The sequence below is a fragment of the Dipodomys spectabilis genome, unplaced genomic scaffold (assembly GCF_019054845.1).
Source record: "Dipodomys spectabilis isolate Male_0828 unplaced genomic scaffold, ASM1905484v1 ptg000098l, whole genome shotgun sequence".
Lineage (NCBI taxonomy): Eukaryota > Metazoa > Chordata > Mammalia > Rodentia > Heteromyidae > Dipodomys > Dipodomys spectabilis.
Window position 1 is genome coordinate 4889411 of NW_024870775.1, and position 13325 is coordinate 4902735.

The 13325-nt window shown below is 50.5% G+C and overlaps 1 protein-coding gene across 1 annotated transcript; it reads left to right on the forward strand.

The window, feature by feature from the left end:
- Positions 1-1255: 1255 nt before the first annotated feature.
- Bcl7b (BAF chromatin remodeling complex subunit BCL7B) lies at positions 1256-12952 on the forward strand. Its single transcript, XM_042686491.1, has 6 exons — positions 1256-1449; positions 6412-6487; positions 8392-8488; positions 10944-11114; positions 11751-11830; positions 11965-12952. Exons 1-6 carry the CDS (start codon positions 1358-1360, stop codon positions 12070-12072), a joined length of 624 nt encoding a protein of 207 aa, XP_042542425.1. The 5' UTR covers positions 1256-1357; the 3' UTR covers positions 12073-12952.
- Positions 12953-13325: the final 373 nt, after the last annotated feature.

Sequence of the window (13325 nt, forward strand, 5' to 3'; positions counted from 1 at the left end):
CCAGGAAGGTGGCTCAGTGGTAGAGTGCTTGCCTTGCATGCATAAGGCCCTGGGTTCAATTCCTCAGCACCACATAAGCAGAAAAAGCCAGAAGTGGCCCTGTGACTCAAGTGGTAGAGCTCTAGCCTTGAGTTGAAGAGCTGAGGTACAGTGCCCAGGCCCTGGAGTTCAGGCCCCACAACTGACATAAAATATAAATAACCAGCAAAAGCAGGACTGCAGTTGTGGCTCAAGTGATAGAATGCCAGGCCAGCAAATAAGCCAAAGGAGAAGACCAAGTTCAAACCTCAGTACTGAATAAAAAAATAAAAATTAAAAAAGGGGGGAGGGAGATTCCTGCACTGGTGGCCCAAGCCTATAATCCCAGCTACTCAGTAGGCTGAGATCTGAGGATCATGGTTTGAAGCCAGTCTGGGATATCCATGAGATTTATCATCTATAAACTAACAAAGAGTGGGAAGTGGAGCCATGGCTCAAGTGGTAGAACACCAGGTTTGAGATAGAGTTCAGAGACAGTGCCCGGGCCCTGAGTTCAAGCCCTGGTACAGACACACAGCGCACAGGCAGGACAGTGGCACCAGAAGCCAAAGGTATTCCATCTGCTAGGCGCGTTATGGTTTACATGGCTCATCCTCCTGCCTCACCAATTTTCAGAATCAGGGCTGGGTGCACCCTGTGAGAGGAACCGTAAGCTCACAGACCCTGAGGTCTAGTGGTTTCCACATGAGAGAGGAGGGTGCTGTGCAGACACAGCAGAGGGCAGGGCAGTAGGGAGGAGCCAGGGGAGCCCAAGGGCTTTGGAGGCCACGGTAGCTTCTGCCCTGGTAGCTTCTGCCTTGCTTTTGCATGCGCGCAAGCGCAGGCGAGGTGAAATCCTGCAGAAAGGTGTGAAATTCCCCACGTCTGCAGAGTAGATTGGCTAGGGCTGATGGGGCCCGCCTGCAAGAAAGGGAATGTGGTACGGAACCTTGATGGCTTTAAGAACATCAAAAGCAGCAGGGGCAGGAAGTTGATTATCTCTGAACCCCTAGCCTCAGGGAAAGATCCAGAACTGCACTAGCAGCACCTCGCGCCTCGCCTGGCCCACGGCACGTGCGGCCGCCAACAGCACACCTTGGGCCCTAAGGGCGCCCGAGGGCCTCTGGGGCCCGGCTGGGCCGCCCGGGGCAGGGTGCGCAGGCGCGCGAGTCCTCCAGCCCCACGGGGCGGGCGGGTGCGCGCGCTCCCTCGCGCACGCGCGCACGGAGGGGGCGACGGCTGCGGTGACGCTGCGGCGGCGGCGGCGGCGACGCGTGAGGCGCGAGACTCCCCGCGTCTTGGGAGCAGTGTCCTGGCCCCCGCCGCTCCCGCCGCCGCCATGTCGGGCCGGTCGGTTCGGGCCGAGACCCGCAGCCGGGCCAAGGACGACATCAAGAAGGTGATGGCGGCCATCGAGAAAGTGCGGAAATGGTGAGGGGCGGGAGTCGGGACGCTGGCAGGGGTCGGAGGTCCCGGCTCCGCCAAGCGCCGGGCACACGGGCCGGGTGGGACTCCAGCGGCCGGCGCTGGGGGAGGGGGTGTAGGAAAAAGCGGGAGGAGAGTGCGCTGGCGTCGGCGTGAGGGCAGAGGGCGCGCCGTCCCTGGCCAATCGGCGGGCCTGCCGGCCTGAGGGCCCACCCCTCCCCTCTTCCCCCCCTCCCCGTCTCTTACGCGCGCCGCGGGGCGGGGCCTGCGCGTCGCTTTGGCGTGCAGCCCGCTCCTACCAGGTTCTGGGTCTCTGAGCGCGTCCCAGCTCCTAAGCCGGCGTCTCCTAACCTCCCTGGCCACCGTCGCGGGAGCCCAGTCCGCTGAGTCTTAAGTCGTTGAGCTTTGGCGGGAGTCTGTTTGTCTGCCTGCCTTGGAGCAGGCGGGATCGTGGGAATGGAGCCAAGCCTGGCCTCGGACGCCGGAACCGGAACCGTTCGCAAATGCCACCTGGGCCCTGTTCTGCTTCAGGAACTCGGGGGACTCGTCCATTGGACTTCCCTCTTGGACCCTTTTCTCTAGCTAATCAGTTATGAATTCAGAGTCTTGGAAATCCCGCAGGCCTCTCCCTCCACCCTGTTTGTCCAAAACCTGCTCTACACCCGAGAGTCTCCTGCATCTCCAACTCAGTAAATACTGGTTAAGTAACTCATGCATTCCCTTCTGCGTGGAATCCAAGGGTGTGTGGGTGGGTGGGGTTGGTGTGTTGGTCCTGGGGCTTGAACTCCTGGCTTGGGTTCCATCCCTGAACTTTTTTGCTAAAGGCTTGCTCTACCAATTGTGCCACAGCTTCACTACTGACATTTTAGTGGCTAAACATAAGAACCTCACAGCCTTTCCTGCCCTGGCTTGCTATGAACTGTGATCCTTTGATCTCAGCCTCCTGAGTATCTGGGATTACATAAGTGAGCCACCAGGTGTGCTTTTAGCAGCCTCTTTAAATTTCCTGTGATGTCAGCATTTTCTAGAAAACAGCAGCTAGTTTTTCCCCCACTCTAATTTGTAACTTCAGATTCATACTTGAAACTTTCAGAAGTTGGTTCAGGCCTGTGACAGCAGATCCCTGACCTTGGTTCTAGTTCCTTAGTGACAGCAGGCAGTACTTTAGGACACCAGGAGCCCTGAGAGCAAGCAGATTCATTCTCTGCCTGTCATATTTCAGAAAGGAATCTCCTTTATTACATTTCCACATACATTGATTCACAAGCCATAACATGTATTGAAGAGGCTGGTACAGTGCTGCATACCTGTAATTCTAGCACTGGGGAAGTTGAGGCAATTGGATCTTGAATTAATAAGAGACCTATCAGCTGGGGACTGGTGTCTCACACCTGTAATCCTAGCTAATCAGGAGGCTAAGATCTGAGAATCAGGGTTTGAAGCCCAGGCAGGAAAGTCTGTGAGAATTCTTTTTTTTTTTTTTTAACTCTGGGCTTGGGCACTGTCCTTGTGCTCTTCAGCTCAAGGCAAGTGCTCTACCGCTTGAGCGACAGCGCCACTGCCGGTTTTCTAGTGGTTTAATGGAGATAAGAGCCTCACGGACTTTCCTGCCTGGGCTGACTTTGTTTTTTTGTTTTTGTTTTTCTCTTTTTTTTGGGGGGGGGGTCTGGTCGTGGGGCCTGAACTCTGGGCCTGGGCGCTGTCCCTCAGCTCTTCAGCTCAAGGCTAGCGCTCTACCACTTGAGCCACAGCACCACTTCCAGCTTTTTTCTTTTTGCTTATGTGGTGCTGAGGAATCGAACCCAGGGCCTCGAGCATGCAAGGCAAGCGCTCTATCACTGAGCCACCTTCCCCACCCCCTGGGCTGACTTTGAACCACGATCCTGAGATCTCAGCCTCCTGAATAGCTAGGATTACAGGCATGAGCCACCAGCACCCGGCTTGTGAGACTCTTATCTACAATTAACCACCAGAAAACAAAGTGGTGCTGTGGTTCCAAGCCTGTGCCTTGAGCAAAAGAGAGACCAGGCCCTGAGTTCAAGTCCCATGACCCACCAAAAACAAAAACAATAAAAGAGACCCTATCATTTAAATGCACAACAACATTATGGAGGTGCACATCTGTAGTCCCAGCTCCTTGGGAGGTGGAGATAGGCAGATTGTGGTCCTAGGCCAGACAAGGCAAAAGAGTGAGACCTTGTCTGAAAACTAAGCTAAAACAAAAAGGGATGAAGACATGGTTCAAGTGATAAGACTACCTGCATGTTTTTTTTTTTTTTGGTAGGTCATAGGGCCTGAACTCGACCTGGGCGCTGTCCCTCCCTCAGCTCTTCAGCTCAAGGCTAGTGCTCTATCACTTGAGCCACAGCACCATTTCTGGCTTTTTCTGCTTATGTGGTGCTGAGGAACCAAACCCAGGGCCTCATGCACGCAAGGCAAGCACTCTACCACTGAGCTGCCTTCCCAGTACCTGTTTTTACAAGTGCAAAACCCTGAGTTCAAACCCCAGTTCCCCTCTCAAAAAAAGTAAAAGTTGTATTGAAGGTATAAGTCCAGAACAGCAAATTTAGTTTTAATTGGATCTAGATAGACTTCTGAGACATTAACAGTTATTTAGACAGTGAACTTAGGCAAGATATTCATTCCTTCTTGTGCTTTTATTTTCTGAATATGGTGGTAATCTCTGCCATATTCCATGTCTCAAGATACTTAGAGACAAAGATTTCTACAAAGCTTAACTTCAGAGTTGAAATTTGAAATATTCTCCCGAGTAGTTACTGTCTCTTTTTTTTTTTTTTTTTGTATGTATTCTTGATTCCCCGCCCCCCCTCCAGACTAGCAAGACCTGGGCACTGTTCCTGAGTTTTTTTGTGCAAGGTTAGTGCTTTACTACTTTGAGCACAGCTCCACTTCTGGTTTTCTGCTGGCTAATTGGAGATAACAGTCTCATGGACTTTCCTGTTTGGACTGGCTTTGAACGGGGATCTTCAGATCTCAGCTTCCTGAGTTGCTAGGATTGTAGGTGTGAGACACCAGCACCAGGCTTTCTTGTGATTATCCCCTGTGGAGACCCTTACATGGAAGATGGAGACTTAGAAATTATTTCTTCTTTTTTTTTTTGCAATTTTTTATTGTGATTAAGTGATTACATAAATTTCACAAATTTCACAGTATTGTGGGATAATGATGCTTATTTAAAGTCACAAACACATTCTAACCTTTAGAAATTATTTCTAAATTTATCATGGCGTGTGTGTGTGTGTGTGTGTGTGTGTGTGTGTGTGTGTGTGTACAGGGAATTATACTATGAGCATTGGTCATGCTAAGCAAGCCCTCTACCTCCACTGAGCCGTATCCCTATCTCTCAGAGTTTGCTGTATATAAAAAGAGAGATAAGGATATGGGGATATAAATAAGCTAGGATTATAGGCAGAGCCACCTGTGGGTACCAGTGAGTCAAGCACATAGTCCTAACTACTCAGGAGCCTGGGATCTTAGGATCATGGTTTGAAACCTGGGCAGGAAAGCCGGTGTGAGCTCATATCTCCTGTTAACCACCAAAAAGCTAGAAATAGAGCTGTGGCTCAAGTGGTAGATTGCTAGTCTTGTGGGGGAAAAAAGTCTCAGTGACAATGCCCAGGTTCTGAGTTCAAGCCCCAGGATTGGCACAGAAAGAGTCTGTTACAACACCGGGCACTGGTAGCTTATGGGTGTAATCCTAGCTAATTAGGAGAATGAGATCTGAGGAATGTAGTTCAAAGCCAGGCCAGGCAGGAAAGTCCATGAGTCTCTTACCTCCAGTTAATCACCAGAAAACTGGAAGTGGAGCTATGACTTAAACGTGTAGAGCACTGGCCTTGAGAAGAAAAGCTCAGGGACAGCACCCAGACCCTGAATCAAGCCCTGTGACTGACCAAAAATAAAAAATAAAAATCTGTTGGGCATGGTGGTGGTACATGTTGTAATTCTAGCACTCAGGAGGCTGAGACAGAGACATCAGAAGACTCATTGCCAGTGTGGGCTCTATTGCAAAATCGTATTTTAATCAACAACAGAAACCATCTGGGTGCTGGTTGCTTATACCTATTCCTAGCTACTCAGGAAGCTGAGGTCAAAGCCAGCCTAGGCAGGAAAGTTCATGAGACTCTAGTCTACAGTTAACCATCAAGAAGCTGGAAATGGAGGTGTGGCTCAAATGGCAGAGTGCTAGCCTTGAAGGAAAAAAACTAAGGGACAAGCCCAGGCCTTGATTTCAAGACCAAGTACTGGCACAAAAAAAATTCTCCCCCTATGTTATTTCTGCTAGTCTATATTATTAGTAGGAAAGACAGGGACTTGGAGTATGCATTATTTGCCTATAATCTTTATTGAAGTTACAACTTTGTAAATTAGCTGAAAGGTCAAAACAGTATAAAAGAAGGAAAATCTCATGCCATTGAACAAGGGCAAGAAGAAACTGGCAGAAGCTTATGGGTACAGAAGGGAGAGCCGTTGCCAGCAGCCCCACTGGCAGTGAAATCTCTAAGTGACTTCCAGGGTCATTTTGGTGCAAAGGGGCCTAGGTTGGTGATGAGCAGGGTTCTCCCTGATAAATGGCTGACAGCCTTTCCTCTCCCTGGGGCTCACATATGCAGAGAAAAGAGTAACTTGTGGGTTTAAGATGTGGCTCAGGTGGGAGAGTACCAGCCAGTGAGTGAAAGCAAGCATTCGATAGCGAGTTTCAGTCCTGGTCTCAGACCGAAAAAGAGTAACTTGTGCTGTTTACTCTCTGCCCCCAACAGCCCCCAGCGATCTTCCAGCTGCAAACTGCACAATGCCTTCCCCAACGCAGCTCCAAGAATAATTCGATGGGAGTTCAGAAGGCATCTCAGATTCAAGGGTGATCTCTTGAGAAATGGAAAAGTACAAGTTAATGGACAGAAAATTGGTTTTATTCTGCTGTTAATATTAAGAAATGTCTTTCTTTAGGGAGAAAAAGTGGGTGACTGTGGGTGACACATCCCTTCGGATATTTAAATGGGTTCCTGTGACAGACAGCAAGGAGGTAAGTGTGGAAGAAACCAGAATAACAATAAGGCACTTCTTTTTATTTTGAATGTCTCTTTTAGTTATAAAAGAATTTGTTTCTCCAAATGAATTGAAAATACTTCTTGCTATACTCTGTCACTGGCCTGGGCAAGACTTTGCTTGATTTACTTATTTATTTATTTTTTTCAGTCATGGGGCTTGAACTCTGGGCCTGGGCGCTGTCCCTCAGCTCTTCAGCTCAAGGCAAGCTCCACTGCTTGAGCCACAGCGCCATTTCCGGTTTTCTAGTGGTTTATTGGAGATAAGAGTCTCACGGGACTTTCCTTGCCCGAGCTGGCTTTGAACCCTGATCCTCAGATCTCAGCCTCCTGAGTAGCTAGGATTATTACAGGCGTGAGCCACTGGCACCCGGCCTTTGCTTGATTTATTTTACCCCCTCATTGCTTTTATTATTATTTTTCTTGCTTGCTTGCTTTTTTTTTTTTTTTTTTTGTCCATCGTGGGGCTTGAACTCTGGGCCTGGGTGCTGTCCCTTAGCTCTTCAGTTCAAGGCCAGTGCTCTACCACTTGAGCCACAGTGCCATTTCTGGTTTTCTGGTGGTTAATTGGAGATAAGAGTACCACTTAGACTTTTCTGCCAGCCCTGGCAGAAAAGTCCATGGCTGAACCATGATCCTCAGATATCAGCCTCCTAACTAGCTAGGATTACAGGCATGAACAACCAGTGCCCAGCTCATCCCTCTTCTTCACCCTTCCTGCTTCACTATCTAGCACAGTCTAGGCTGCCCAACAAGTTTATCAGTGTAGTTGCATGGATACCCAAATGCATGCCCACTGGCTGATTTAGACCTCCAGTGCAAGGTTACATAGTTGCCAAAGCTTAAAAAAATCTAAGCTGGGAAGGTGGCTCAATGTTATAGTGCTTGCCTTGCATGCATGCGGCCCTGGGTTCAATTCCTTAGCACCATATAAGCAGAAAAAGCCAGAAGTGGCGCCGTGGCTCAAGTGGTAGAGCGCTAGCCTTGACCTGAAGAGCTGAAGGACAGTGCACAGGCCCAGAGTTCAGGCTCATATAGTAAGTATGCCCTCAATAAATAGACATGTACAAAAAGATAGAGCTGGTTGGGTACCAGTGGCTCACGCCTGTAATCCTAGCTACTCAGGAGGCTGAGATCTGAGGATCATGGTTCAAAGCCAGCCCAGCAGGAAGTCTGTGAGACTCTTATCTCCAATTAACCATCAGAACACTGGAAGTCACTTGTGGCTCAAGTGGTAGTGTTTGACTTGAGCTGAAGAGCTCAGGGACAGTGTCCAGGCCCAGAGTTCAAGCCCTACAATCAACGAGAGAGAGACAGAGAGATAGAGAGAGAGGAGAGAGAGGGAGGGAGAGAGAGCATGCACACGAGAGCACACTGGCCGACTTGAGACAACTCAGAAATCATTGGGCTCTTGGAATAAATGCTCATTTGCAAATGCTTGGATGTGTTATTTCTTCACCCTTGCTGTGGCAAACTCATGCTTGCCTACCCTTTCTACTGTGGTCACACAATTACATCTTCCCTGGACCCTGCTTCAGGGAGGGGATATGAGGGCACTGAAGGGCCCTGTACCATCTGGCAGCATGTTGTCTGAAGTGATGTGGTGCCTCCTCTGGTCCAGCTGCAGCAGAGCAGGGTGCCAGCGGGATGCTCATGCTTCCAGTCCTATCACAGGGAAGACTCAGCGAGGAAGTGCTGGTTGGACTAAAGAGCAGCATGGGAGCTCAGAAGCAAAATCCCCTCCTGGCACGTTGCACTTTGCTGCTGTCCTTGCTGGATGCATCCTTTCTGCCTGTCCTGTGCACTCTCAGCCCTCCTCCCTCTTCTGAGGCTCTTGCTTGACTGTCATATTCCTTTTTTTTTTTTTTTTTTTCTTTTCTAGAAAGAAAAGTCAAAATCCAACAGTTCAGCAACCCGGGAACCTAATGGCTTTCCCTCTGAAGCCTCTGCCAATCGCTCTCTCCTCCTTGAATTCCAGGGTGAGTTGTATCTGTGTCTACCTTGCGGGGGTGGGGAGGATGCAAGTCAGTGTAGCTGAAGCCAGGAATGGAAAGGTACATGACGTACATAGTAGTGATGTATCACACAGAAGGCCTGGTGTTCTGGATCAGAATTCTTTTCTTTTTTACTTTTTGAGGTGCTAGGATGGAACTCAGGCATTGCATTCCAGCACGGGCTAAGCCAGTTTTTGGCCACTGAACTCTACTCTCCCCCCTCTTCTTTTTGTGAATGGCAATTATATGATCCTATCTTAGATCATAAAGCTACCCAAAGCCCAGGCTTCTGCCCTAAGCCAGCCTTGCCTGTGTCATCCTGCTACTGTGACATTACCTCTTGGGGTATTTCACATCTTAGTGTATAAGATGCCTTCAGTTCCATTTCCAGATTTACCTTTATCTGCTCTTCATGTAAACCAGACCGTGGTTGTTGTCATCCCTGCTGAAGGCAGTTCCAGGGAAGGTTTGCCAGAGCCCACAGGGACATACCTTAGTCCCTTCATAATAAACATGGGGGGGGGGGGTACCTGTGGCTCATACCTGTAATCCTACCTAATCAGAAGGCTGAAATCTGAAGATTAAGGTTCAAAGCCAGATTGGACAGAAATGTCTATGAGACTCCAGTTCCAACTAACCAGCAAAAAGCTGGAAGTAAGCCAGGTGCTGGTGGTTCACACTTGTAATCCTAGCTACTAAGGAGTTTGAGATCTAAAGATTGTGGTTCAAAGCCAGCCAGGGCAGGAAAGTCCATGAGACTGTTATCTCCAATAAACCAACAGAAAACAGAAGTGACACTGTGGCTCAAAGTGGTAGAGCACTAGCTTTGAGCAAAAAGAGCTCATGGTGGCACCCATGCCCCGAGTAGAAGCCCTGAATCTGACCCCCCCACCAAAAAAAAAAAGTCAGAGTGGAGCTGTGTTTCAAGTGGTAGAGTGCCAGCTTTGAGCAAAAAAGCTAAGGGAGAGTACCCAGACTGAATTCAAGCTCAGTATGAGCACCAAGAAAGAGGGGGGTGATGGGGGGCTTGGAAGGAGGGCTACAGGCTTACCATCTCTCTTATGGATGTAGATCCTCCCCTTCCCCTCCCCCCACCTGCCATTGATGTAATGGAGAAAGGAGGGTGGGCTCTAGTTGCTGTGGGGAGTGATAGTCACTGCTGGGGACTGCACTGCTGCATTTCCCAGCCTGTGGTCTTGGTGTCTTCTTCATTTAGCAATGCCAGAGCCCCTCCTGTGACCTTCCTTCCTCAGGGAGGGGCAGGGATCAGCAGCCTGCCCATCTGTGACATCTGGTGCCCACAGGAGGCCAGAAACAGTGTGAAGTAAGAACCTCACTAGGCACCGGTGGCTCATACCTATAATCCTAGCCACTCAGAAGGCTGAGATCTGAGGGTCATGGTTCAAATCCAGGCTGGGCAGGAATATCCATGAGACTCTTATCTCCAATTAACCACCAGAAAACTGGAAGTGGCGCTGTGGCTCAGTGGTAGAGTGCCAGCCTTGAGCAAAAGAGCTCAGGGACAGCACCCAGGCTCTAGGTTCCCATGACTCAGCTCCATGACTGACAAAACAAACAGAAAGAACCTCAGTGGTGCTCAGGGGACCTACAGAAGCATCAGGGTGTTGAGGCAGCGCCTCTTCTGAGGCATGGCACATTGGTCTTCTGGGAGACTGAGAAGGGCAGTTAGACCAGCACAAGCTGCAGAGGCCACTGGGCACAAAGCAGCACTGCACATAGGGTCTACCTGCTGCAGTCAGGGGTCATAGGAAAGCTTAGCACACTGAGGTCCAAGTAGATGGACCTTGAGTGTTGAAGCAGGCATCCTGTGTGCCTGAGGGAGCAAGGGGTGTTAGATGTGCCTTGAAGACTGCAGGAGCCACTGGGAGCAGCACAAAGGCTAGAGACACAAGACTGGAAGTTGTTAGGTGGCCATCATCAAAGGCCTGCCTGAGACAGCAAGACTTGGACTGGGGCTGCAGGGAGAGACTGCTTTGGTCACTTTAAGCCTTCAGATATAGCCCCTGCATAATCCCTCTTCTTGGGGCCTCAGGGCCTTAGCTGACTACCTGCAGACATCACCAGGCTCCTTCGGGTACCAGGATTGCCAGAGGAGTTGTCCTTTCCCATGGGACATGAAAATGCCAGGCTGGAGCTGGAAGGGTAGGCAGTCATGAAGTGGTTAAGTCTCGGCAGACCTTACATTAGTTTTTTGGCTGACTGCAGCGCTTACAATACTTGGGTAGTGAGATGGGACATCTTGATCACCATAGGCTCTGGAGGTGATCCACAGTATACAGGAGCCATGACAGGGCTTGTCCTTTTTGAGAGCACCCCAGCCATGATCACATACCCTTCATGTCCATGGCCATCTATGAGGTATGGGTCCTCCTTGGCACCCAGCTCCTCCTGCGTTGACTTTGCTGTGTTTGGTCCACAGATGAGAACAGCAACCAGAGCTCAGTGTCGGACGCCTATCAGCTCAAGGTGGACAGCAGTACCAACTCGAGCCCCAGCCCCCAGCCAAGTGAGTCCCTGAGCCCAGCCCACACCTCCGACTTCCGCACAGATGACTCCCAGCCCCCTACGCTGGGCCAGGAGACCTTAGAGGGTGAGTTGTGGAGGGCCAGTCATTTGTCTTTGGAACACAAGGGTGGTTAGAGCGTGCCTTGGCCTAGCAGGTCCAGCTACTTGTAATAGCTCAGGCTTTTTTTTTTGGTCAGTCATGGGGCTTGAACTCTAGGCCTGGGTGCTATCCCTCAGCTCCTCAGCTCAAGGCGAGCACTCTACCACTTGAGCCACAGCACCACTTCCCATTTTGTGAATAGTTTATTGCAGATAAGAGTCTCATGGACTTTCCTGCCTGGGCTGGCTTTGAACCGTGATCCTCAGTTCTCAGCCTCCTGAGTAGCTAGGATTACAGGTGTGAACCACCAGCACCAGGCTTCAGGCTTTTTTTCTGTGTATGTGTTCAAGGCTAGTGCTTTACCACTTTGAGCACAGCTCCACTTCTGTTTTCCTGCTGGTTAATTGGAGATGTCTCCAAGAGACTTTCTTGCCTGGGCGGGATAGTTCCAAGTGGAACACTCATCCGTGGCATGTAGCCTGCTTCTGAGAGGCATCTGTGTCCCAGTCTGGCTCTGTCTTCCTGTTACACAATCTCCCCTTTCCTATAGTCTTCCTTGACACTTATAGGAAAGTTTCCCCTGCCAAGGCCTATACTAAGGCTGACCTTGCTGCTTTTCAGAGCCCTCCCTGCCTGCCTCGGAAGTTGCCGATGAGCCCCCCACCCTCACAAAGGAAGAGCCAGTCCCTCTGGAAATGCAGGTAAGGAGTCACAGCCTCTGGTGAAGGCAGGGCCAAGGGACTGGTGAATTCAGGGTCATCTGTCATGGGGGTGTGGGTGGAGCCTGCGGGTGGTAGACTGACCAGTCTGCTACTCCTGCTCTGGCTCCTCCTAGATGGCAGAGGAAGAAGAAGACTCGGGAGCCCCACCCCTGAAGCGCTTTTGTGTAGACCAGCCAGACATGCTGCAGCCTGGGGAGGTGCAGAGCACATCGGAGAGCTAGCACCTCCTGCCCCTACACCTCCTGCCCGCCTCTATTTATTGCATTCCAGCCCTAGCTGTGCCGCTGCTGGGCTGGGCAAGCACTGTGGTGCAGAGCCCACACAGGCAGCCTTCTGGGAGGGCTTGGGGTTGTAGCAATCATCTTCCTGTCCCTGGCACCTGTCTGCTTGCTCCTGAGAAGAGGAACCCCAGGGCCTTTTCATACCCCAAGTAGGCTGGAGCACCAGCCACCCCAAGATTCATCTATCACCTCCAAAGGAGCATACTCGGCTTCCACCCCTGGGGACTGAGGCCCCTCTGCCTGGAAGAGGAGATGGAAGGTACCTCTAGAGCAGAGCACGCCCCAGGTTACTTGAAGGTGAATGGAGACTTCCAGCAGGGCCCAGGCCCTGCTGCTGTTGAGGAACTGGTGGAGACCAGGGAGGTAAGGGGGAGGCCCCTCATCCTTGGTGGAGGTTCAAAGCTCATGTGGATTTCCTGTGCCCAGGCTTCCTGCCCAAGCCTAGGCAGCCCTGCCTCTGGGGCAGCTAGCTGCTGACTGATTGTGCCTGCCAGAACTGCCAGACTCCCCCAACACAAACACAAACGCACTTAACATCTGGCCACACCATGCATTTCATTCCAGCCACCCACCTCCCTCTGTGCTCCACCCCAAGATGGACAGATAGGAGGTTCTGACCACAGTACCTGCCTCACAGTACTCCCTCAGCTCACACTTTCTAGAGAGTTCCTTTTCTTTGAAATCTGCATGTTTAATTGAACTTGGTGATTTTATTTTTTGTTTCAAAAAAGTTTAAGAAAAATGGAAATGGGCAACAACGAGCGAAGACTTATTTTAGCACTGAATAGAATATTTTTAAAATTAAACTATTTGAAATATGTCTTGTTGGTGTGAGTGCTTCATTCTGAGGCTGTGGGGATGGCAGGGCTGGTGGGTGGCCCAGTCTTGTGAAGTGATGGGAAGGCCCAGCCTGGGGTTGGTCTGGTTTACGAGAGTACACTTGATGGCAGTTGTTTGAAACTTTTGCTTTATCCCTGTACACCTGAGGGAACTTTGAGAGAACAATGCCAGTCCTGGGGCTGGAACTACGGGCCTGGGGCATGTCCCTGGGCTGTTTGTTTTTGGTCAGTTGTGCGGCCTGAACTGGGCCTGAGCGCTGTCCCTCAGCTCTTCAACTTAAGGCTAGAGCTCTACCACTTGAGCCACAGAGCCAGCTTTTTCTGCTTTTGTGGTGCTGAGGAATCGAACCCAGG